The 24,731-nt window shown below is 46.1% G+C and overlaps 9 protein-coding genes and 2 non-coding genes across 11 annotated transcripts; 7 read left to right on the top strand and 4 right to left on the bottom strand.

Moving 5' to 3' along the window:
* Nucleotides 1–589: 589 nt before the first annotated feature.
* TRUGW13939_00210 (uncharacterized protein) lies at nucleotides 590–5,605 on the top strand (the record flags this gene model as incomplete). Its single annotated transcript, XM_035483420.1, has 11 exons — nucleotides 590–805; nucleotides 864–1,899; nucleotides 1,956–3,122; nucleotides 3,171–3,485; nucleotides 3,544–3,655; nucleotides 3,712–3,783; nucleotides 3,834–3,949; nucleotides 4,034–4,459; nucleotides 4,554–4,746; nucleotides 4,808–4,888; nucleotides 4,987–5,605. The coding sequence occupies 11 exons, from the start codon at nucleotides 590–592 to the stop codon at nucleotides 5,603–5,605; spliced, it is 4,353 nt and encodes a 1,450-aa protein (XP_035339313.1).
* Nucleotides 5,606–6,408: 803 nt separating this feature from the next.
* Nucleotides 6,409–6,559, top strand: TRUGW13939_00209. Its single transcript has one exon. It is a non-coding gene; the product is annotated as a tRNA-Val (tRNA).
* A 286-nt stretch (nucleotides 6,560–6,845) lies between these two features.
* On the top strand, nucleotides 6,846–6,994 carry TRUGW13939_00208. The gene has a single exon. It is a non-coding gene; the product is annotated as a tRNA-Val (tRNA).
* Nucleotides 6,995–7,319: 325 nt separating this feature from the next.
* On the bottom strand, nucleotides 7,320–9,536 carry TRUGW13939_00207 (uncharacterized protein; the record flags this gene model as incomplete). Its single annotated transcript, XM_035483419.1, has 6 exons — nucleotides 7,320–7,566; nucleotides 7,639–7,968; nucleotides 8,042–8,385; nucleotides 8,505–8,676; nucleotides 8,822–9,335; nucleotides 9,395–9,536. 6 exons carry the CDS (start codon nucleotides 9,534–9,536, stop codon nucleotides 7,320–7,322), a joined length of 1,749 nt encoding a protein of 582 aa, XP_035339312.1.
* Nucleotides 9,537–10,429: 893 nt separating this feature from the next.
* On the top strand, nucleotides 10,430–12,128 carry TRUGW13939_00206 (uncharacterized protein; the record flags this gene model as incomplete). Its single annotated transcript, XM_035483418.1, has 3 exons — nucleotides 10,430–11,220; nucleotides 11,274–11,507; nucleotides 11,558–12,128. The coding sequence occupies 3 exons, from the start codon at nucleotides 10,430–10,432 to the stop codon at nucleotides 12,126–12,128; spliced, it is 1,596 nt and encodes a 531-aa protein (XP_035339311.1).
* A 604-nt stretch (nucleotides 12,129–12,732) lies between these two features.
* Nucleotides 12,733–14,001, top strand: TRUGW13939_00205 (uncharacterized protein; the record flags this gene model as incomplete). Its single annotated transcript, XM_035483417.1, has 1 exon — nucleotides 12,733–14,001. One exon carries the CDS (start codon nucleotides 12,733–12,735, stop codon nucleotides 13,999–14,001), a length of 1,269 nt encoding a protein of 422 aa, XP_035339310.1.
* A 239-nt stretch (nucleotides 14,002–14,240) lies between these two features.
* TRUGW13939_00204 (uncharacterized protein) lies at nucleotides 14,241–16,074 on the bottom strand (the record flags this gene model as incomplete). The annotated part of the gene is made up of 2 exons (XM_035483416.1): nucleotides 14,241–15,896; nucleotides 15,955–16,074. 2 exons carry the CDS (start codon nucleotides 16,072–16,074, stop codon nucleotides 14,241–14,243), a joined length of 1,776 nt encoding a protein of 591 aa, XP_035339309.1.
* Nucleotides 16,075–17,574: 1,500 nt separating this feature from the next.
* Nucleotides 17,575–19,017, bottom strand: TRUGW13939_00203 (uncharacterized protein; the record flags this gene model as incomplete). Its single annotated transcript, XM_035483415.1, has 1 exon — nucleotides 17,575–19,017. One exon carries the CDS (start codon nucleotides 19,015–19,017, stop codon nucleotides 17,575–17,577), a length of 1,443 nt encoding a protein of 480 aa, XP_035339308.1.
* A 662-nt stretch (nucleotides 19,018–19,679) lies between these two features.
* Nucleotides 19,680–20,557, top strand: TRUGW13939_00202 (uncharacterized protein; the record flags this gene model as incomplete). The annotated part of the gene is made up of 3 exons (XM_035483414.1): nucleotides 19,680–19,779; nucleotides 19,834–20,379; nucleotides 20,436–20,557. 3 exons carry the CDS (start codon nucleotides 19,680–19,682, stop codon nucleotides 20,555–20,557), a joined length of 768 nt encoding a protein of 255 aa, XP_035339307.1.
* Nucleotides 20,558–21,235: 678 nt separating this feature from the next.
* Nucleotides 21,236–22,186, top strand: TRUGW13939_00201 (uncharacterized protein; the record flags this gene model as incomplete). The annotated part of the gene is made up of 1 exon (XM_035483413.1): nucleotides 21,236–22,186. The coding sequence occupies one exon, from the start codon at nucleotides 21,236–21,238 to the stop codon at nucleotides 22,184–22,186; it is 951 nt and encodes a 316-aa protein (XP_035339306.1).
* A 162-nt stretch (nucleotides 22,187–22,348) lies between these two features.
* Nucleotides 22,349–24,103, bottom strand: TRUGW13939_00200 (uncharacterized protein; the record flags this gene model as incomplete). The annotated part of the gene is made up of 1 exon (XM_035483412.1): nucleotides 22,349–24,103. One exon carries the CDS (start codon nucleotides 24,101–24,103, stop codon nucleotides 22,349–22,351), a length of 1,755 nt encoding a protein of 584 aa, XP_035339305.1.
* Nucleotides 24,104–24,731: the final 628 nt, after the last annotated feature.

Here is a 24,731-nt window from a genome sequence, read left to right as displayed (position 1 = left end):
ATATAAGGCTATAGTAAATATTTAGGGAGTTGATGGCGCACACCCCCCAGTGCCCCTTTCCACAGCGCTCACACCAATCGTTGCGGTTAGTCTTGAATAGTAAAGATGAAGGCGGGGTACATAGAATGTTGTCAAAGTGACCCAAGGCCAGGATAAAATTAGCAAGCCAAGGGCCAGTGAATATGGCTGTGTTGCAGGCAGATATACATGTAGATACTAACCTAAATCAATGAATCCATCCATTTAGTTCTTGATATACACTGCTTGGCGGGCATGGGCTTATTTTGTCTTTCATTGTTCGGCTGCTCATAACTAGAACTGACAAACAAAACGAGCACTAATTGATAAAACTGTCTCCTTTTGACACGAATTATGTTATGGCGTTCATCGAACCTATGTAAAATCACCAATGATAAGGCAGTGATTGCGCGATAACTAGGCAACAAGAGTTGGTCCACTAGTTATGTTTTTCAATGTTGCATCCGCTCCATTGATTATATAATAGCCTTCAAATGTTCATAATTCCCCTTGTATCTCCTTCTCCCCGCTAAAAACAAACAAAGGCGGAAAAGGAAAGCACAACGGCATCATGCCATCAGGGTGTTCACTCCAGGCTGACAACAGTTTCGGTCCTGTAATAGATCGTGAGTGCCGTGATGGCTTTGATTTCACGCTATTGTTCGAACAAGGTATACTTGGCCTCGTTCCTGCGGCCGCCTTTCTCCTCCTATGTCCAGTTCGATTGCAAATGCTGGTTAAGAGAGATGTGCGGACACAGCCTCACGTAATGAGATTCGCAAAGACTGTAAGTACTTTTCGTATTTCTACTCATTAAGTCAAACAAGAGGTAACGTCCGCTAAAGATAACTGCCGTGGTTTTTGCCGCAATTCAACTTGCCCTGCTCGTCAGTTGGGCAAAGGAAATTCAGCCTTATACAAAGCTCTCAGTAGCATTAAGCGCAGTCAATTTAGCGGTGGCAATGGAAATTGTGATCTTATCGTGGGTGGAAGATGAGCGGTCGGTTAGGCCGTCATCGCTTCTCGCTATCTACCTTCTCCTCACATTACTTTTCGATGTTGTCCAGACGAGAACTTTATGGTTATCCCGTGGAAATTTCCTGGTTTCTAGTCTTTTTACCGCAAGCGTCGCTGTAAAAGCCGCAATGGTGCTTCTCGAGAGCCTAGGAAAGCAGAAATATCTCATTGGTTCCTATCACGACCTCCCACCAGAGTCGACAAGTGGAATTCTCAATCGTTCGTTCATGTGGTGGCTGAATCGTCTATTTCTCGTGGGTTTTCGATCTGTGCTTACTACCGAGGACCTTGATCGTCTCGACAAGCCCTTGGAGTCCGCGAGAACAGCGCGGGAGGCATCGAAAGCCTGGGCCCTCCGCCGGCATCCCGAGCGCCGCTTTGAATTCCCATGGCAAATGGGCCGAGCTTTCAAGGTTCCACTTGCTCTCACAGTACTTCCACGCTTATTTTTGATCGGGTTTACCTTCTCACAGCCCTTCTTGATCACCTCTATTCTCAACTGGCTTGGTAACTCTCATAGCACAAGCAACGACGGCTATGGCCTCATCGGCGCCACAGTCCTAGTATATTTAGGAATGGCACTCTCAACTCTCATATATGACCGGATGTTGTATCGCTTTGTGACAATGTTTCGAGGGGCAGCTTCGCTGATTATTTACGACCATGCCTTACACATCCCGGATGGTATACTAGAGGATCGGTCTGCCACAATTACTTTAATGACTACCGACATTGACCGGATTATCAACTGTCTAATCATTTTGAACGAATCGTGGGCGCGGACAATTGAAGTGGCCATTGGAATTGCGTTACTTGCGCTTCGTTTAGGGTGGGTTTGCCTAGTGCCAGTAGCGATCGTTCTCAGTAAGAACCCCATCTAAATACACATAAGGTGACCATTTGCTGAAATTTTATAACAGTATCCAGTGGAGGATGTATTTATATCTCGAAACATATAGGAGGTCACCAAAAAGTGTGGGTGGATGCTGTGCAGCAACGCATAGCCATCACCCGTTCAATGCTGGAAAGTATCCAAGCAGTCAAGGGAACTGGGTTAGCACAAACTTTTGTTCAACTTGTACAGAGGAAAAGAGCCCAAGAAACCCATCAAATGGCCAATTATCGATGGAGTACGGTCTGGAAGAATATGATCCAGAATCTACCTTGGGCCTTGGCACCGGCTTTGACCTTCGTCGTCTACGCTGCTCAAGGGAAAGAACTGAATGTTGCCAAAGCATTCAGTAGTTTGTCTATCATAACACTTCTAACTAACCCGGCTTCTAAGCTATTAAGCGCTATTCCTTCCATAGCAGCTGCTACGGGATCTTTTGATAGAATACAAGCATTTCTTTTATTGGCAACCCGTCATCAAGAAAAATGTGAGACCCTTTTTGGCACGATGGAAACAGAATCCAATGCACCTCTACAAATCACCGAATTGCAAAATATGACTTCCAAATGCCCACCGGACACTACTGACCTTCAAACACCTGTCATCTTCATGGAACGCCTCACTATTCGTCCATCCCCATCAGCCAAGATTGTCTTGAGGGATGTTAATTTAGAAATTCCCCTCGGAGCGCTAGTCATGATACAGGGACCAGTTGGATCAGGCAAATCGACCCTACTTCGAGCTATACTTGGCCAAGGAGTCTGTGAGACGGGATCCACGATAGTGACCATTAGACAACCAGCCTTCTGTGCACAAACACCGTGGGTGCCGAGTGGCACCATCCGCGATGCAATCTGTGGAGTCTTCTCAGAAGGTTCAATGGGGGAGCACGCATTTGATAAACAGTGGTACGAAGCTGTTCTTCACGCATGTGCTCTCAATCCAGACCTAGATATGCTTCACGCTGGAGATGCTACGCGAATTGGACACGGATCCGGCCATCTACTAAGTGGCGGTCAAATGCATAGAATCGCTCTTGCTAGAGCGGTATACGCTCGCAGGAAGCTTTTGCTGTTTGATGACATATTCAGTGCACTGGATCGGAAAACCAGGACCACTATCACATCCCGTCTTTTGGGAGTTGATGGGATACTCAGGAAAGCAAATTCGACCGTGGTTTTGGTGACACATGAGAGTAGGACCCCTTTTGAGATCCCTTGTCGCCTAGCTAACACACTAATAGTGGATCAGCTGTCATATGCGGATCAGATTTATGTCCTTTCGGATGGACTCCTTCGTCGAAAAGAGTCCCACGATAGGAGTAGTTGTGAAGGAATGGGAACTGATGCCGTGGAAGATGAAGGATCGAAAGGATTGCTGACACTGGGGATAGAGGATAAAGCCGCCATGATCTCCGAGGCGAATGAGATCGATGATCTCAGAAGGGCAACAGGGGACTCTGCTGTCTATACCTACTATCTGCGCTATGTTGGGTGGGCGAAGGCTATGATATTTGTTTTCTTCGTGACAATGAATGTCTTCTCTAGTACATACAGTCGTAAGTGGACTTCTCACTTGTGCCACTCCCGATACCGCTGACATCAATTTCCTACGAGAAATTTGGCTTGAGCGATGGGCCGATCGTGGTGGAGGCCAAAAGGCACTTTATGTCACGGTTTATTTCCTCCTCGCCATAGGCAACACAGTCGGAAATGGTGGCTATGTTTGGTGAACCGTTATGTCCAACAAAAAATATCTTTTTACATTTCCTAACAAAGCGACAGGGCTATACTTGTTCTGATCTCGCCCTCTACAGCGCGCCGTCTCCATTATGTCGTACTAAAGACTGTCATGATGTACGTTCAATATTTGCTCTCACGTCTCAATCAACTACTGACATCTTAAGGGCAACGCCTCAATTCCTAGTCACCACCAACATCGGATCAATACTAAATCGGTTTAGCCAGGATATGACCCTTATAGAAAGCGATTTGCCCGTTGGCATCTTAATAACAGTCTCAAGTAAGACCCCTACCATTCCACCATTCCACCCGAACTCTGGAAATACTTCCTCGCCATTATCGATCTTATTGCTAATAAATCCAGATCTCTTTTCTTCAATTGCGAATGCTGCATTAATTGCAACCGGATCAAAGTACATGGCAATATCTGTGCCTTTCCTGCTTATCTCCCTCTTTGTTTTACAGCATTTCTATCTGAAAACATCGCGACAACTCCGTTTACTGGATCTAGAAAGCCGAAGTCCATTGTACTCCCATATTCTTGACACTATCGAGGGTCTCGCTACAATCCAGGCATTTGGCTGGGAAGCAGATTTTCGAGTCGCCAATTCAAAATTTCTGGATGCTACCCAGCGCACGTATTATATGCTTAATTGCATTCAGCGCTGGCTCACTTTGGTCTTGAATCTCATCGTCGCTGCCGAAGCGGTCATTGTCGTCAGTTTAGCTGTGTCTTTAAGACATACAACGAGTGTCGGATTGCTTGGAGTATCGCTTAATAGCATTCTCGGTATGTCTTATTGGTGGAACGTAACTTTGATGATAGTGCCCATTAAAGGGTCATGGCCACTATATACTTACCCAGCTAACTTGTCTTTACGAAGCCTTCAATGGTAGCCTTTCGTCTCTCATATTGGGTTGGACACAACTGGAGATATCCCTTGGTTCCATTTTTCGAGTCAAAGATTTTGAACGTACAGTACCACGTGAAAGTTCAACTGAGCAGGGAGAAGAAGTTCCCATCGACTGGCCAAGTCAGGGGGCTATTAATATCTCGGAAATTACTGCACAATACAAGTATGTATTTCGCAGTAAGCCATGACTAAATTTTGTTCGCATTATTAATGAACCACGAAAGTTCCGAAGCAGCGATACTAAGCAATGTTTCACTGAAATGTTTGCCAGGTCAGAAAATCGGTATCTACGGACGTACTGGGAGGTAAGGATCATTACCTTAAGAGTCCATCATTACCTTAAGAGTCCTACTGAGTGTTAGGATTACTAGTCTCAGCTAACTTCAACCGTGTAATAAATTAGTGGAAAGAGTTCTTTACTATCTACGTTGTTAGGCATGCTCACTGTGACCCACGGGTCAATTGTTATCGACGATATTGACCTCGCTACTCTCTCCCCGGACACAGTCCGCGAAAGGCTTGTCACCATCTCCCAGGCACCATTCATCATGGTTGGCTGTACAATCAGATTCAATCTAGATCCTACCGAAACCCTACCCGACGTAGACATCATTGCAGCTCTCGACCGAGCTGGAATATGGGATGGTGTGCTACTCGAAAGAGGCGGGCTAGATGCCGAGATAAACGACACTCTATCGCTCTCTCGCGGAGAGCAACAACTGCTACAAATTGCACGTGCGATGCTTAAAATAAAAGCAAGTAACGCCAGGATCTTATTGATTGATGAAGGTACGAGTAGCGTCGACATGAAAACCGACGCCGGTGTGCAGGACCTTCTACAGCAGGATCCCTTTCGTGCATGTACTGTCCTTACGGTTGCACATCGTGTCCACACTCTTTTGAGCCATGATCTAGTTTTCGGTCTAGATCGGGGAAAGGTAGTGGAGATGGATAGACCTGGAGTTCTGGCTAGTCGGAAAGATAGCATCTTTAGCACGCTTCTTAATAGTGGCGGATATTAGTTTACGAAATGGAGATTTACATGTACTGGGCGATGTAAGGCTACATGTATCTAGATGGCGATCTAGATAGACTGGTGTCTATTCCAGATGTCGGAAAATTCATATGGCCACAAGTCAATGTAAAACTTGGGTATTCTCCAGGCCTATAAATTTTGATAATTTCCAACAATGTTGTCAAATCTATCAATTGATACATGTATGTCCTGGGATTGATGGGACAATATCAATTGATATATTTTGGATGATTGGTATTTGAGTATTAATTGATAATGCCTTAGGTATCTAGCACCAATTCAATCACATATGTATATGCTGGCCTATCGCACTATTATTAAACCTAGTATATATATAAGATATTTCACAAGCTAAAGCTAAATTTAGATTCATAAAGTCCTAGGTTCCTGTTTTCAAAAACGGCGACGGACGGTTGTCTGCCACGGTGAGTACACGAATAATTAGCATTATCTCGGCAGTTCCGTCAACAACATGGCTTGTTGGTGTAGTTGGTTAGTTCTTTCTGATCCCAGTGTTCAACAAACTCTTATCTAACGACAACAAAAGGTTATCACGCTTGTCTAACACTTGCAATATTGCAAAGTTCAGAGCACAAGAGGTCGCCAGATCGAGCCTGGCACAAGTCATTATTTTTGGTAAAATCATTTACCGATTCGACCAAAACCTTTTCTCCATATATATATTTTTTTAACATGGCCCCACCGCTGCCGCCATGTGTCATTGGTCTATTTTTCCGTCGAAATGTAGACTTTACCTTATAAGAGATAAATCTCTTTGGCAGCCAACACGGCTTGTTGGTGTAGTTGGTTAGTAGCATCTCTCAACGTTGTCCCACAAACTTTGTCTCACAGAAATCAGGTTATCACGCTTGTCTAACACTTGCAACTTATTGTAATGTCAGACCACAAGAGGTCGCCAGATCGAGCCTGGCACAAGTCATCTTTTTTTGCTTCGATGTTCCATTCGTCCTTCCAGTATCTTTTTTGGCGTGTTCGTCCTGAGGGTCCTTTACTTGAATCTTGTTATCATAAAAATATTGGCTAGTAGATGATCCTAATACTGGCAAAGAAACCTTAAATATACGTAGTGAATCGAACTCATTTTTTTACCTGCAATATTTATTCCTATTCTATTTTCTAGGGCCACCCCGGTTTTTTAACATCGTTGCAAGGTGATTTAGAGATGAAATAAGATTCAAATTATAATTGTTTCCTCCAATCATCGTGGCTTGTTGGTGTAGTTGGTTAGTCTCCTTCCTTCAAACGAATCATAAGCTTTCATCTAACAAATATCAGGTTATCACGCTTGTCTAACACTTGCAATATTGTAATGTCAGACCACAAGAGGTCGCCAGATCGAGCCTGGCACAAGTCATTTCTTTTTTTCGTACACAGAATCCTTACATGCATTGTTATTTTTTTATCTCAAAAAACAAAAAAAAAAGACATTGTCCAATGTTCGATATCGAAGTTAAACATCGGAAGAGTAAGTGGTGTGAAGGTAGCTAGTGCATCTTTCTTTGGATGAACCGGGATGAAGAATTAGTGAGGAATATAGATTGCTAAACAAAGGTAGTAACCTTTTTAGCGTATCAAACAACTTGAAAGGTCCAATTGCCGGTCACTGAAATCCTAATATTTCCTAATAAGGGCCTGTGGTGGCGAAAAAAGCAATGCGGATGCAATCACATCTAACTAGATCATAGTTTTCCAAACTTCCCTTTCGAGGTGAATACTCTCCTGAGTTTAACTGACTGTGTTGGCTGCTCATCGTTATCATCTGCTATCGCTCTTTTTTTTGCAGCAATAAGCTCTCGAAGCTTGGTTTTGTGTTGTTTGTGTGACCATAAGATATTTGGACATCGGGGATACTCATCTGCATTGATGCCGGCGGCAACCAGATTGTCCCATTTCTTTGACAAAGCACACTTCAAAATTGTGGGAATGCTAGAGTCAGTTGGAATAAAAGAACTGAATTGCTTTTTGCAGTTCGAGCAACTTTGTACTCGTACTACATACCGACTAGAGTTTTCGGATGTCCAACGAGGCCGGGTGTCAAAGCAGTCCTGCTTCTTGCAAGCTTCGCAAGTTGTAGCTACTTGCTTTGGGAGGCCGCTTAGTTCTTGAGGTAAACAACGTACTAGATGTCGTTCCCATGCAGCCGTTCTTAAACACAGCAGATCTTTATGTCTGGCCATGCGATATTCCTGGTGCGGGCTGAGCGGGACAAGGATTGCCTGTCCATCGACGCGGCAGTCTGGACGTCCACAGCTATTCATGCGATACCACACAACATATTTCTTTGCGTCTGCTACCGCAAAACAAGCGAATGCATCATCCAAAACTCGCCTATCACATTTTGAGCATTTTCGTTGGATGATGTTGTATGGCTCAGTGGCCGGGAACATGAGATCCTGCACACTTAACCGCCTCTCCTTTTTCACTTTTGAGATGTACATTGTGGCCACTTTGAGTGCAATTTGTGTCAAGCATATCCTCATCAAGGGGCGACAGGAACTGATAGGCAAGTACTAGCTCTTCTTTGGAAGAGATAAGTTTCCGGTCAATTCGTAACCCATCCTGACTCTTGATCCAGGACAGAAGTGGTTCGGGTATTTGATCGAGCTCACCAAGCCATTCCCACCCATCGATTGAATCTGAAAGGCACTCTCCTTGAGTTATAGCATGATAAGACACATTCTCACCGAAGCTTTTCCTAGTCGCTTCCAAAAAGCTTTGTGTCATCAGTGCCACACGGTTCGAATACTAAACTGGCATTAGGACTTAAAAAGCCGAAAAGCCTGTGGTATAAAATGTTTGGGTGATCTGATTTACCTCTTCGAGCCCCCCTTCACCCAATAATAAATTGTATAAGGACAAATTACCAGGAGTTTTAGTGGCTGACCCTCGTTTCTGAACTCCACTTTATCAACAAGTGCCTTGACAGATAACTCGAGCTCCTCATATCTCACGGGAAAGGCCATTTTCAATTGCTCGGTCGCGTTTTTCTCTAGTTGTCGCACAATCTCCCTACTAGAATTATCAAATTGACCGTATCTGTGTGGGATATGAACGTGCTCGTAAAAGTTCGATACTGCCTCGATACCACCTAACTTGCTTTCTTCCTTGTGTTTTCCTGAATTTGAGACCGGATTCTGATGTTGCTCCGTGATAGAAAAAAAATTGCGGATGGCAAACAAACAGGACAAATCTCAGTAGAGTCTGGTCTTGCATTTCTAGAAAGATTTCCACGTCCCGGAATTCTCCCCATAGCCTGAGGGGAACAAGTTCCAACTGTTTTTCCATCTTTTCACGAACATTTTTTCCGAAGAATATTTCAACTTTGGCACCCATCGCCTTTCGAATTGAAAGCATGAATTCTTGGTGTATCTGGAGAATTTCGCTGGTGTAGAAGAGCAAAACATCTTCAGTGCGATCCCTTCGACAAATATCATCAAAAATAAAGCAATTCTTTGACGAAAACCCCGCTTGATGGAGCTGTCGAATACAAGGGTTTGAAATATTGTCCGTTTCTTGTGATTCTGGGGTTTTGACATAGAAAGTAGGATTATGCAAATGGCATGCAACAGGGGAATCGATCTCGCCACTGGGATGGAGTAGATGTTGTGGTGGCCTCTTCACACCCAATGCTAGCCAAGCCCCAACTTCTTTCTCGGTGAACGCCTTGAATTCTTTCTCTATGTTGAAACAAGAATCTGAATGCGTCAAAGGATTAGTACAAGGTTGTTAAGGAGGAGAGGCTTTAGATTTTTACCTTTCGATTTGTGACTCAGCTGATGAATAAGAGGTTCCAAAGACCTCAGCTTATCCAATTCCTCATCGTTGAGATGCTTGTGAGGATTCTCTAACCGTAGGTTCCCAAAGAAGTGATAAGGATACGAACCATCTGGAGACATGTCGCTTGAGATCGACTCTTGAGAAAACAACAAGGCCTTGAATGTAGGTCAAGGTTTTTTGGGTTTTGTGGGGGGTTGGAAACGCGAAACTTTTTTATTTATCTCCTGTCTGTCTGTTTGTTCGTTCGTTTGTTTTTTTTTTTTTTGTTAATTCAGACGAGCCGAAGCGGCGATGCCCTACAGTAGCATATATTGATATAAGCCAAATATGAAACTGTCAACTGGTATCTATCAATTGATTGAGTAAGCATTGCTTCTTGCTATTTTTATATTACATTATGTTATATATATATAACATTAGACATTGTTCATAGATCTATATTAAGGGTTTAGCACATTTCATAAGTGTTCGTTGAGTGAGTCTAAATAATAGTAAATGTTCACTATTTTATTTACTTTCTGATCAAAGTTTCCCTTTCTTAGTGCGAAACAAATCGCACGGCTCAAACAATGATCGCTAGCGTCAACACTGGCAACTTGTCATCTGTTAGTTAGCACTGGAGGCATATTACGACATATGGCCGTGCAAAGACTTGGCAAGGGGATATGAGCGTATAGTTTGCACCTACAGTGCACGGTTCGGGTGCCGCGACCAGCAACAACTGGAGAAAAGTCCCTCCGAGGCCGCGCTACGGCACCTGAACCGTGAGCCGTCATGCCAAACTGTATCCTGAGGGGATATCTCGACCCCCACAACAGCCTTGCGGTCTAATTATTAAGTCGGCCGCCCCGAGAACCTCCAGATGTCTCCAGACCCCAGGTCTAAGTGCTAGCGCCAGAGAGCTGTAGAGCCTTAAACGCCGCGGCATTTGCACTCAACTCCATCCATTTCAGACTGGACGGTCGGAAGAGTAAAATTTGTCAAGATGACTTCTACTTTGACAGCCGATGTAATGGAGCTCCAGCCGTTACCAGTCATCGCCTTCCTAGATCCCTCAGAGTCTAAACACTACAACAGTCCCGAAGCCAATGTTTCCGAAGATATCTCATCGGAGGGGCGACCTCTATCCAAACTCCAACTGGCGATGACGATCCTCCAGCCATCCCTCATCAATTTCTTTGGCAGCTTTACAACAGGCATCATCACCGTTGGCCTTCCGGTCATCGCATCATCCATATCCCTCCATCGTTCTCTATATCTTTGGCCATCCTCCGTCTACAATCTCACGTCCGGTGCTGCTCTTTTGATCGCCGGTTCCGTTGCCGATATCATTGGCGCGCGACATGTCGAGGTCTGCGGCATATTCCTCACAGGTATCTTTGTCCTAGCATGTGGCTTCTCCCAAACCGGCATCCAGCTTGTCGTGTTTCGCGCCCTGCAGGGCATAGCTTTGGCCATGCATATTCCAGCGTCGGTCTCAATTATCGCGGGGGCAGTGCCCGCAGGAAGGGCACGGAATATCGGCTTCGGTTGCTTGGGTCTGAGCCAGCCGCTAGGGTTCTCATTTGGCATGGTAGCCAGTGGAATCATGATTGAGAGGATTGGATGGCGATCTGGGTTTTACATGTCGGGAGCTGCAATTTTAGTTGCTGCTGTCGCCTCTTGGCTGACGCTACCTAAGGTGAAGGCCGAGGCTGGAGGTTTGACAATAGGAAACTTACTGAAGAGGCTATGGAAAGAAATAGATTGGGTTGGAGGAACCATTGCCAGCAGCGGACTGGCGTTATTGTCCTACGTCTTAGCGTGAGTAAATTGAAGCTGTTGGTCTACCTACGTACAAGACTAACCTACGAAAGGATGGTAAGCGCCGACCTATCCATAATCCGATCTGCAACAACGGTTTCACTACTTGCTGTTAGCCTCGTCCTGCTCATCGCATTTCCTCTTTGGATGCGATATCGTGAACGCAAAGGACAATCCGCTCTTATTCCTAATGCGCTGTGGAAGAATGTGCCATTTGCAAGCATTTGTGCGCTTGTTGCATTGTCATATGGTGCGATGAATTCGATGGAAATATTCTCCAGCTTGTAGTAAGCATTGTGTGCAGAGATGCAGATGAAACCCGCTCACCAATTCCTAGTTTTCAAGAAGTCCAGAATCATTCCACACTCACTGCATCTCTATACCTCCTTCCCAATCTCATGGTCGGCGTGTGTATCAATTTGAGTGTGGGTATATTCGTCGATCGGCTCCCTGCAGGCTGGCTCGTAGTGGGATCCTCGTTGCTGTGCGCTCTTGCACCGCTCATGATGGCACTGGTTAACCCAAATTGGAAGTACTATTATATCGAGCTCTGGGCGCAGATGCTCGCTCCTTTAAGTGCTGACGTACTCTACACAGTGGGCCTTATCATTGTGAGTGACAACTTTCCTGCGAGAACTCAGGCTCTCGCAGGCGCTGTGTTCAGCACAGTAGCCCAATTTGGAACCAGCTTGAGTGTTGGAGTATGCCAGGTGGCCGCTCTAGGGGTGATGGGATCGGACGTAAATTCGAGTGGCGACTCGAACAGTGCAACTTTGGAGGGTGCTAGTGACATGCTGAGAGGGTATCGGGCAGGCTTTTGGACGATGTTCGCCTCCATGGTGTGTTGTGTTCTTATAGCTATTGTGGGACTGCGGCGAACTGGAAAGGTGGGCTTAAAGAAGGACTAGAGTTGTGGATCAATGGAATTCTTTTGCAAGATGGTACTATTTGAAATTCTCTCATTCCTCTCAGCAGCACGGAGAGAGGCTTGGAGACTTGTCCTACGCGCTAGGAGGATATTCGAGCAGACAAGAATCAATAGACCGATAGAGCGATGGAAGCCGAACATGTATGTAGTTAGAGCCACAATATGGTTTCCAATGAAAACAAGAATAGCAACTCCAGGGGTGACCATCCTAGACTGAGAATGCTCAGGGATCGCTCACTGAGCAACAGGCGCCGCGCTCACCTTAGGCACATCGCTTTTATGTAGGTAAAGCTTGTAATTTTGGCTCGGAAGTAAAAATTAGTCTGGTTTCCTAATAAAATCATTATAATAGCCCATAATATAAACCCGGGCGGGATTTCAAAATATGGCTAGAAAAGCGAAGGTCCCAAGCCTTCTCGGGTTCGGGCTCCGCGGGTTTTTGCTTACTACCGAAATAGGAAATTTCCAAATTCGGTTCCACCATGTGCCCCTGGCTTAAATTTGTGTAAATTTAAAGGCAATTCCACATTTTCACTCTGCCACTAACAATAATTTCATACCATATGGTCCTCCAATTATCAAAAATGCCTCTCAACGTCCTTGTCGTCGGCGCGGGCATCTGCGGCCCGGCCTTCGCAATGCTCCTCCAAAGATCCAATCCCCAACACAAAATCACGATCATCGAGCGTTTTCCAAATCTGCGGTCTACAGGACAACAGATTGACCTCAAGACCCAGGCCCCCATCATCCTGTCAAAGATGGGTCTCCTAGATGAGATCAAGTCACACTGTGTCGACGAAACTGGTCTCGAAATGGTAAATTCCAAGGGAAAGCAAATCGCTGTATTTGGTGTAAGCCCGGCTGACGAACGTCGTCCTGGGCTGACGAGCGAACACGAGATAATGCGTGGGGATATGGTGAACGTTATCTATAATGCTAGTATCAAACAGGACTTGAATTTACGAGACAAGTCCGCGAATGACGGGGGACTCACCTATGAATTCGACCAGACCATTACCGAATTCGACCAAAAACCCGATGGTGTCGATGTTACCTTCTCGGATGGACAAAGAAGGCACTACGATCTCATTGTCGCTGCTGATGGACAGGCTTCGCATACGAGACGCCTGGCCTTTGGTCGCGAAGTTAGTGATGCAGCTTTTAAATCTCTCGGAATTCATGGTGCATACTTTGACATGCCGCAGATCGACGGCGAGGGAACTCTTGCAAAGGGCCACTTATCTCCGAAGAGCACAATGGTCGTGACCAGACCGAGTGGTCGCCCTGTAACGGGAGTGTTAGCATTCACTACAAGACCTCCCCCGGAGCTAAAAGCGTCTTACAAGCAATCGCTAGACAAGCAAAAAGAAGCCTTTGCCAAAGTGTTCCAAAACGTTGACTGGCAGACGGAGCGATTCACCAGCGGATTGAGAGCCAGCCTAGACTTTTACGCTCACGAAGTCGGACAAATTAAGATGAAACAACTGTCCACCGGCCGGGTTGTACTTCTTGGAGATGCAGGATATTGCCCAAGCCCGTTTACCGGTCTGGGAACCAACCTCAGCCTTATGGGTGCATACATTCTGGCAGGGGAATTAGCACGGCAGAGTCCAGACATCCCCGGAGCATTCAAGTCATACGAGCAAAAAATGCAGCCTGTGATCGGCGAGTGTCAACAGTTTTCTTCAGCGATTCTTGGCATTTTCTTTCCGTCTTCGCGGTTTGGGGTCTGGTTCATGCACAACCTCGTGTGGTCGGTGTCTAAACTCGCTGATATATTTCCTAAACCGAAATCAGAGAAGAATCACGTGGAGCGTCTTCCAGCGTACCCTGAATTGAATCTAGGGTCATAGGTTAATCAAGTTATCACCTGTTTAAATATTCGTTTTATTTTGTTCTCTTTTTGTTATTGTCTGTTCAGCATTGAATTGATTAGGATTGAAATTATGTAAATATACTGCATTAGAAAATTCTCATATCTAAATTCGTGCCGCTTGCTCCATGTGATAGTAAAAGTACAATATATAAATATTATTTACAAGTCATAAAACATCACTTTACATGTACCATGTATACAACCAGCCCTCCAGTGTCAGTTCTTTGTTCGATGCTTGTCAAAATGCCGATTGACTTCGAACATGCTTTCTGGCCACCAATCCTCGTCTCGATTCCACATACACATGCGCCACCGCGCATCTTTTCTGAGGGAGACAACCCGCCCAAGTTCCCAGGCTCCGATGCCACCAATCCACCACACGTTGTCCAGTAGAATGACGAGAACAAGCCAATGGGCGAAAATTTCTACGGCTAGCTGATGCGCTATACTAGGCTCCAGCGTCGAAGGAGTCCAAGTTTCTTCGCCATTATCTGTATTTGCTTGCATAAAGCTAAGAATTTCTTCAACCAAGTTCAGAAACTTGGTGGGAGCTTTGTGAATAAAAGCCATGATGAATCTGCGAGGGAGCCTCGATGGTATCATGGAGGTTATGCTGGCCGTGTACTTCCGCAACCACGGTGAAACTTCTGATAGCCGTCCTACAGGATCAATATCGACCTCAAAAGCGAGATGGCCACGGCCTGGTGTACTTGGTAATGAGTCTCCAGTAGGAAAAGTTTCGCTGACAATATTACCGAGGAGAGTTAACGCTGTATAACAAGATTGGAGATCAGGGTTTCCGTAGGAGGCTGGTGGGGTTGAAGTATGGTGACTGTTTATTTCGTTGCTCGCTTGAACCATAGCTATATCCCTGACCTTCTGACGTAGAGTGTCTAGTGCTGACCCCACAGTAGCAGCCAGGATCGAAAACAGGGCGTGATTTGGCGGTGTTCTCTGCTGCTCGACCCGAGATGAAATCTTGTATTCGTATTGTATCTGAGAACCGCTGCTTGCTATCGGGTCAACAAGCGGACGGCCAGGGCTAAGTTGGACCACATTGTCGTCCATCCCTTGCGTGTCGTTGAGAAGCCCGCCATAAGCAAGATGGACAGCGCGAAAGAGACTTATCCACTGGGAGTGTTTGGGCATAAAATCGCCTAGCGGTTGGTCGCTCGACGTCGCCGTCTTTGCTAACCATATACGCGCACAGTGGCTCCCAGAGCCATACATCCCCATCAAGGCCGCATTAGCGAGAACATGGTCATAGTGCTTGGTCTCGGAGAGCGTAGCTTGAATGCCCCGCAGGGACTCCATGTGATATCCGTGTGCGAGCGATAGAAGCTCTAGGACCTTGTCACGGTCTTCGCGGGATGTTGATGGCTGTTTAATAATATCACAACACTTACATACGGCGGCTATTGCTAGTACGGATTTCATAAGAGGCTTGCTTTGGCAGGCCAAGTTTGGAATGCCGGTCTGTAGAGTATACTGGTCGTCATCGTCGACGGTCATATCTCTACAAGTGTGCTCAAGATAGTGTTTAAGCAGCTCAAATTCAATGGGTGCAAGCGTTTGTGCTACCTGCGATCGCAAGGGCGAATCCGATCTCTTGATATGTTTCGGTACAGCAAGTAGAGATTGAGATGGTGGGGTGCTAGATGAGGATGACAATGGACTTCCACCAATTGCAGACGAATGGTCAGAATTTTCAGAGCTGGCCGTCGCACAGTCTGTTCGGAAGTCTTCGAACTGCAGAAGTAATGGGTCTATCCAAAAGTCTTCCGAGGCCAGGCTGCTGGGACTTTTTTGGGGATATTGACAATTTAGGTTCATCTTTTTACATCTTGAACACTTTGGCGTGAGCTCATCGCACTGTATACCGCTATTAGAGGTGAACTAATACCACTTCTTATCTGCACGCCATGCCTACCTTGATCCTGCGCTGTTTGCATTTTGAACAGCCATTCCTCGACTTTTTGTGTGATCTGCGCGTCTTGAAGACGCTTCCAAGGCCAGCGGTTTCGTTCATGTCAAGGGATTTGAGAGGCATGCGAAGAAACATAAGTAGAATAAAACTTCTTTCTAAAGACTGAAATGCCGAGCACGTTCCTTCCACAATATCTTCAAGGGGCTTGTATTCAACAATGGGATCTGCATTGATACATATACTCGAGGCCAAGTCTTTTTTAGTCAGCTTCTTCTCCCAGGCTAGCGGGAAAACACAGCCCTATGTATTTGGAATTGATGTTTGGAATTCATCTTGTCCATTCTAAGAACGATCTTAGTCTGACATGATGAGAGCTGAAATTTTGATGTTTGTCATCATAATGAAACTGGCCTTGTGATAATAATGTATAAGCACATTCGCTTCAAACAGAGGAATATTTGAACTGTGGAGATCGCGTTTGAATAGGCGGGACTAAGCGGATAGGTATCATTAGCGATTGAGATGATTACTGTTATTTAATTATTTTTCTCTCCTCTGTGATTTTTTTCTACATCGATATGTTAATATGATCTACGAGTAATCCCCTTTTTGTTAAACTGTGTCTCCGGACTCTCGGCCGAACTCGTATAACAAAATCTCGGTAGGCGGCGTCCGCTTACAGAGTAGCGTGCGAAACCCTAACTTTAAAGCGGCGTCTGGGGCTGCCGGCGGGCAGTGCAATTAGGGGCCAACTGAATAGTTTAACCGTGCATGGTTAGATTTTGCTAGCTAACCACGCCCCAATGACAAATCCCCGGAAAATTAAGGATTTTTTCCCTACTGTTTTGGGTGCTAAGCCACTAAAAATTTAGCTATCCGGGACACCCGCTCAGCTGCCACCTATCTCCGGCTTACTATAACAATCAACTGAATGAAGATGGACATGGTTGGACCAGCGCAAAACGAGATGATAAATGTCACCTATTGTGGCTAGGAGATTTTTTTTACCCAACATGCCTGGCTTTTAGTGAATACTTAAATAGCTATAACCTTGTGACAAATTTTCGAGACCAGGCTTAGCGCTGACTTGACTACGTTCAGCTGTCAGCTGAGCCTAATTAGTTGTAATGCAGGTGCGTATTCGGCAGCGAACGAACACACGACCTTATATAGTTCAGCTTTCATTCAGGTGTACTCCACACAGTCCATTCTCCGTTCTCCGTACCCCGTATATGGTAGGGATCATTTATTTGTTGGTACCTGGAGGCAAAACTAGTTTGTTCTAGAAGCCGCGTTTCTCTCACATAAACCTGCAGGTGAGATTTAGAGCTTAGGGAACATCTAGATTTTGGAAACAGGCGGTGAAGAGACGAGTATCTTCTCTCAGTATCGACAAAAAAGCCTCTAAGAGGTGGTAATGACGCTGCTGAGCCAGGACCAATTAAAAATATTGTCCAAGATTCATCCTCAAAACGCTATGAAATTCATCTTATTCTCTATCATCTGTAGCCAGTAATTTATTCTAAGGTCCACGTATAGACATCGCAGGTATCGCTCGTTTCCTTGTTGCTTGTCTCTTCACAGCATACCTATCTTGCTCACTTCCTGGCCGCATCCCCATCATTAGAGCGAGTATTTCCAGCTCTCGTCAGTACTAGCCCAACCCTCAAGGAAGTTGGGTTCCGCACTCTGGAAAGTGTCGTCCGTGCGAAATCCATTCACCAAGCTCTTGACGCATCCGGATTTCGACGCCGGAACGCCGGATAACCGGTCTTTAATCCATGCTAGCCACTTAATCTGACTCGCTTGAATGGAAGGAAAGTGGTCCATAGCCGAGTAGCTGACAAACTCCAGTGACTCGTCCCAGTGCTCATGAGTCAGCATGCTGCAAGTATCGTCGACCGCAGGCTCAACTGTGTCGTGGGGAACCACAATGTCTGCCTCCCCAGAGATGACCAGTAGTGGACCCTTAAACTTCTTCCGCCCGCTTTCTGACAATCTCGCATATTCCTGGACTTCAGGAGCATCGTACCAGTTAGCAACCGCTAGCTCGTCAGTGGTTACATTCGTGAAGGCGAGACTGTCTGTCGGTAGGCACCCGTCCAAAGGCTCCAGGACATTAAACCATCTATCATAGGATACAGACGTCAACCCCGTATAGTTATACGAGGGGAAAACGGCAGTTACTGCAGCTATAAGCTTTGGCTGTCCAGCGATAATAAGTTGAGCCCAGGTTTGTGTGACGTTGCCAAAGGCGTCTTTCAGATGGTCAATGGTCCGTGTGGGAGGTGCAATGGCAACGGCGCCTTTGTATCCAGAGATTGGCTCCTTGACTTGCTTTTCCGCAAATGACCAAGCTGCTCCACCACCTTGGGAGTGGCCCATGGCGACAAATGGGCCATTCGCGGTCAAAAGACTGGGGAAAGCTTTGCGAGCAGCAATGATGGCGTTGGAGAGATCGTTGGCTTGTGCCGGTCCGGTAAGCCATGGGTGACCAATTTCCTGTCCATTGGGCAAAGTTCTGATACCGAGTCCGGCGTAGTCGGGCGCCACAACAGCCATTCCCTGTAGAGCGAGAAGGAACGGAGCCATGAAGTGGTACTGCAGGTTGCGATAGTTACTTGGCGCGCACCCTCTCAGCACACCAGAAGTGCCATGAGCCCATGCTACCATTGGATATCCTTGTTTTTGTTGCTCGGGAGTCTCAAGCGGTGCGTACGGCCAGAGGATATACGCTGAAGCCGGAAGAGTAGTACCATTCAAGTCATTCGTGGTGTATATTATGCGAGACATGGAAAGGCCACTAGGAATGCTGTACTCCGACAGATCAGTGACGGGCTCAACGGTGAGGAGACTCCCAGGAGGGAGCTTGGAAGAAAAGTTGGAAGGTGGTTCGTAAAACGAGAAGTCGCGCGAGGCGTGTTGGTCCATCTCCCATGAAGAACCTTTGTGCACATTCTCCAGACACAAGGCTCCGCATGTCGAACTGGATGAGATGCCAGCAACAATGGACGCCCCGGCCCCGAGGAGGGCTATGGGCAAAAAGACGCCGAAATGGGAATGCATGCTATAAAAATTTGATATGGTTGACTGTAGGAATCAAGCAGACTGAGGATTTTCCATATGATATCTCGAGGGGAAGATTCGGTTTTTAAGCATTTTCTTACCTTATCTTCCAGACCTTTTGGTTTGATGCTTACTACAATATTTTCCGTGTCATTGATTGAAATGGGCATCGTTACGGTGGTTACGCTATCGGCACATTATACGACACGCAAATTATGAAGAGTCGCGTATACTCAAAAGGAGGGAATACGTTGCTTTGAAATCCAAACCAAGTAATTGAAAGTAAGCAAATCACCTACAACGATTTGGAATTCTTTTCAAGGGCCCAAGTAGAAATTTCCACAAAGTGACAGACCTAGTGCTGCGCCTCAGCCATGCGGTCACAAATTTTAAACTGTAGCCCAATGTGCTAATTTAATGCGTTGCATAAATGGCGTATAGAGTCCACCGTGTCGTTCTTATTTCTATAGGGCTGAATACGCTTTGGTGGGTTGCCGGGAGCCGATTACGCTCTGGGGCTTAGTTACGGGGAGAATACGCTCTTAGTCTACTTTGACCGTCACGCCCTTGGATGTATAAATACCCCTGGTCCTGGAGTACCTAAATCGAATATTCAACTCATCACTCAAAACAAATACCACAATTACGAAGCCGAAAAAACCATGAAGTCTACTTTGTTCGCCGAAATATCTCTCTTCGGCCTTGCCGCAAGGGCCTGGCGTCCGGAAGGCCATGACTGGCACCCACCACTGCCAGAAGATAGTCAGTCTTAGCATCTCGACTGTCTTGCAAGGAAACAATTAACTAGGTTTACAGGTCGATCCCCGTGCCCGGGCCTCAATGTCCTGGCGAACCACGGCTATCTCCCTCGTACAGGGAAGAACATCGATCTAGAAGCAGTCCGATACGGCATCAGCGCCGCCTACAACTTCGAACGCACGTCTTTTGATACGGCTTTCCAACAAGCAGTGGACTTCAAACTCACGACCACCGGAAACAGCTCGACTTTTGATCTTTCTGACCTGGCAGCGCACGACGAGATCGAAATCGATGGTTCGCTGTCCAGAAACGACTTCTACTTCGGAGACGACCTGCATTTCGACCACGCTATCTGGATGACCGTGGCTGAGAGACTAGGTCTTTATGATTTTGGGGAGATTGGGGTGGAGCAGTACGTTACTGTCGAGACAGCGGCCAAGGCCCGCGCTGCACGCGTGGCGGACGCGAAGAGAGTCAACCCAACCTTTAATGCCTCTGCCAACCAAATGGTCGGCAGCCCTGGGACAACAGCGCTCTACTTGCTTACCTTGTGGGATGAAAAGGCAGGCGCTGTGCCAAAGCCTTGGATCAAAGCCTTCTTTGGTAAGTTTTGAAATTGGTGCTGGCTGCTGTGATTCAACGTGCTAATTGTAAAACAGAGGACGAGCGCATTCCATGGATCGAGGGATACAAACTGTCAAAGAATCAAAAGACTAGTCAGGACATTGGTGACATGACTAAAAGAGTTATGGCAGTAAATGTATCATCCGAAAGCACCTAATTCTTCATTGTTTGTGAAGGTCACATATTCATCAAAGCACCAATTGATGATATTATATTATATCTCTACTGAAACCCGTTGCCTGTACACTTTCTTGCCTGATATTGCATGCTTTTTGTCCTGTTGTTGAATTCTCGCTCTTGAAATTCGAACCGTGTTATTACTTTTTGTTCTAAAAAGCCACATTGGTTGATTTTCAGGTAGCTCACTGGTTATAAATTATTAAGGGGTCGCGCTTCCTTTCCTCGTCTCATTTTAAAACAGAAAAAGACGGATTTTATATTAAAGGAGCAAAGAAAGTTTGAATTATTTTAGGCATAAATCGTGGCATCTTGGTGGTTAACTGGTATTGACAAGTAATATTACCACACCTCGGACAATAAATTACGGCTTGTCCGAGGCGTCGGACAGTGGGGGACCGAAGACCCCCGAGTTATCAAGTAGCATTGATATAAAAAGAAGTGTGTTCATAGGCAGAAGTATTTTAATATCTTATATAAAGACATCATCGCAATCACATCAGAGTCGTACTTCACCATGGCGCTTCGTCTTCGCTACTTGAGAAACTTTCTTTCCAAACCAAGCCCTAGAGATATCTTCGAAAAATCGTCAAAATCCCCAGCCTCTCAAATTAGGAACCAAAGAATAGCCAGGTTTCACACTTCAACTACACTCAACATGAAAGCAGCTTGCGTTACTTCGTGGGGTTCGCCGCCAGAATACATCTCAGTCCCAGATCTTCCAACCCCAACCCCGACCCAACTACAAATCAAAGTGGTTGCTGTGGGAGTTTCGCGAGTTGTTCGAGGTCGAGCAGCAGGAAAACACCCCAGTGCTTTAAATGAGCCGCTTCCTTTTGACCCTAGCACTGACGGCGTTGGTCTCGACGAGGCCACGGGAGATCTATACTTTGTCAACAGTCTCGATACATCTCTCTTTGCCGAGCGAGCTAATGTCGAACGGAAAAACCTCGTCAAACTCGATAATGGTGTCAACCCGGTGACCATCGCTGCCGTGGCTAATCCTGCTGCGAGTAGCTGGATGGCGTTGAAATGCCGTGCTATCGGGGGATGCGAAGGCCGTACTGTGGTCATCGTCGGTGCGACAAGTGCGAGCGGTCGCGCTGCGGCGTTTATTGCTCGCTCACTCGGTGCCGCACGTGTCATCGGAATATCGCGAAGTGAGCAGACACTTGCAACAGTTCAGGGCCTCGATGAGCGTATTGTTATGAGCAAAGACGAGACCCCTGAGGCGTTCTCTCTCCCTTCTAGCCTCGGGCCCGTCCACATTGTGATTGACTATGTGGGAGGACCAGCGTCTATCGGCGTGATGAAATCCGCTCAAATTCCAGAGGGTGAAAATTTGCAGTATGTCTACGTCGGTGGTCTTTCAGGCTACGAGAAAGTAGACCTTCCGATTCGGCTGATCAACACTAGACCCATCCAGATTATGGCTTCTGGGTTCGGTAGTTGGAGCCGACAAGACCTAAACCGTGAGATAAATGGGCTCGTGACGGCACTTACGAAGATGGACAAGTTTTCTGATGTTGTAACAGCTCCCTTGGCTGATGTGAAAGCTGCATGGGATTCAGAGAAAACACAGACGAAGAGACTTGTTTTAATTCCATAGTGATTTTTCTATATTTCTAATTTCAGCACTACATGTACATATGTAAGCAATTTATTTGGATTTCCAAGAATGTACGCGTGAAAAAGTGTCTAAAGGATTTCTCATGTTTCAAGTTAAGAAGAAATATAATGAAAGCACAAACAAGAAAACCGAAGATTCAACTTAGTAAACAGGGAGCTTGAAAGCTGGGAAAGTATACATCCAGCTGTCGTAAGACTTCTGATCATTCACACATTCGAAATTCGAGCTGTTCCCATGCCAAAGTGGACGAGTCGGCCATTGGCACAGCATCTGCGTCTCCCCCTCATACTGGCCGGACGAAACTGTCGTATTTAGACGAGTTGGCTTTACTCCGTTCTCAACCCAGTCGATCATTATGTTCATATTGTTTTCCGGGTACGGTCCAGGCTGAAGAGTGTTTGTTCCACAGTGGGCTGCGCCGGGAATGAGATAGAACTGATACCAATCCTCGAGCGCAGCTAGGCTTTCTTCATCCGTAAGGTCGTTGTACATGATCGATCGCACCGATTGCCAGTAGTGCACCGATGATGCCGTGGGGATACTCGGATCAGATTCTCCGTGATAGTGTAATAGTTTCCCACCGGTTGATTGGAACGGAGTCAGGTCGGGCAATGTGGTTTGGAGACTGTCCAGATACCTGACTATTGCGGTGTTCATCCAGTCAACTAGCGTGTCATATGTGACATTGTCAAGGTTAGATAAATTATCGAGATCGAGCAACTCCACAAATTTTGTAACGTATTCTCCTCCGGTAGAAGGGATTTCGAGCCCCCAGGATTCGGTATCATTGTTATACTCTGTGTCTGCATCATCCAATGAAGCTGCAATCTGCCAGGATAGATATGCGCGCTCCCCAGCAGAGTTGTGAAGGCCATCATAGACGGCTTGGGCGATAGCAACCCCCTGGGCAGTGACGGTTCCGTTCTGGGCGGGTTGGTAGCTAGTTGTGCTTCCTGCTGCTTGACGTTTGCTGAAGCCAAAACCGAGAGACGAGCTAGTCTCGGCTGCACAGTAGTAGTGCTCTCCGATAATTGAGCTCAGATTGAAGTTGAGCTTGCATAGATCGCTACGAGAGACAACTCCGTCTGTTCTTCCATCCAACGGATCACACGCAGCAATTGTCGCATTTACAATCTTTTGCAACTCGCACGGCGGAGGATAATATCCTTGAGTTTTCTCAACAGTAGCAGGGAAGACATGGGTCACTTGCTGCTGCGCAAAACGAAACGCCGGGGCACCTGCAATCACACCATCGTATTCCTCACCCCAGCGCTGCACCTGGCTCATCCCTTCACGACCACCATCAGAGCAACCTTCAAAATATGTATAGATTTTTTCATCACTCGAAAGGCCGTAGAACCCTTTTGAAATCTCCTTGCCAACCTTGGTCATCTCACCCAGTGCTTGATATGAAAACATGTAGGTGGCGTCCCAGTTCAAAGAGCCGTTTCCGTAGAGAACCACGTCGTCGTAGCTAGTCTCAAAGGCATCATAGCCTGCATCTGTGGCACCTCCTGCAGCGCCGTATTCAAGACCGCCAGTAGCATCTGTGGAGAGTGAGAACCCTCCCCCACCAGCGACGTAAAAACGGTTCTCAAAGTCTGATGGGCTAGGGAAAGCATATTTGAGAACAACTGCATCACCCTTGCCAGTGTGAGTGTAAGAAACTGTTACATTGCAATAGTTATATGTTCCGGAGCTGCCCGTGCCGGAGCTTTGATTATAGAGGGCACTCGCCGTAACGGTAGATGGGAGCAGGTTGATACCGAGCAGGGTGCCATTTGAGGGCAGAGCAGATTGAACATTGGATACTGTGCATAAATCAGCAAGAGAAGATGCCGTGGTGACTGCGGCAGCACCCAATGCAGCCACAGTTGCAATTTTATAAGTATGCATTTTTCTTCAGTAAAATGAGCGTTAACGAGTGTATTGATCTGATTGAGTTCGAAACAAAATTTGAAAGAAAGGCCGATTTATTTATATAAATACCATCACCAGTCGACCACTGAGTTTAGACTATCATGTCGATAATCCCCGAGTGGTACATATGTAGCTGACGTTGACGTCCTTTTCTTGAAACAGGACAACGGGACTAAAATCTCCACATTTTCACATCTTTGCGCGGCCATCAAAGTTTTAATATCAGTAGTACGTAACCGTTTGGATAGCTACAAACTGAAAAAGGGACTGGGTAGTTGAACCAGGAAGAGCTGCAGTGCCAACGGAGGAGATAACTAAAAATGGAAATCAACAAGCTGTTTTCATTGGCCACCCAGCGCCTGGTAACTGATCACCGAGGCCCATAAAACGATAATTGCAGAATTAAATTAAATCGTGCCTATGATTGCGTGTTCATGAATTCTCCGCTTTTTTTATAAGCTCAGTACTTTAATAATTTGCCATTCTACTGAGTAGTGTTACGTAGTTCTTAGCATTTTTCTGTCGATCAGTTGACGCACAGGTTTAATCCTAAATAACCCTAATACGCCGAACAACCAAGACTTTTTGTTAGCCATCAATAAGG

The sequence above is a fragment of the Talaromyces rugulosus genome, chromosome I, assembly GCF_013368755.1.
Source record: "Talaromyces rugulosus chromosome I, complete sequence".
Classification (NCBI taxonomy): Eukaryota; Fungi; Ascomycota; class Eurotiomycetes; order Eurotiales; family Trichocomaceae; genus Talaromyces; species Talaromyces rugulosus.
Note: the sequence above shows the minus strand (reverse complement) of the source record. Positions and strands in the feature narration are given on the sequence as shown.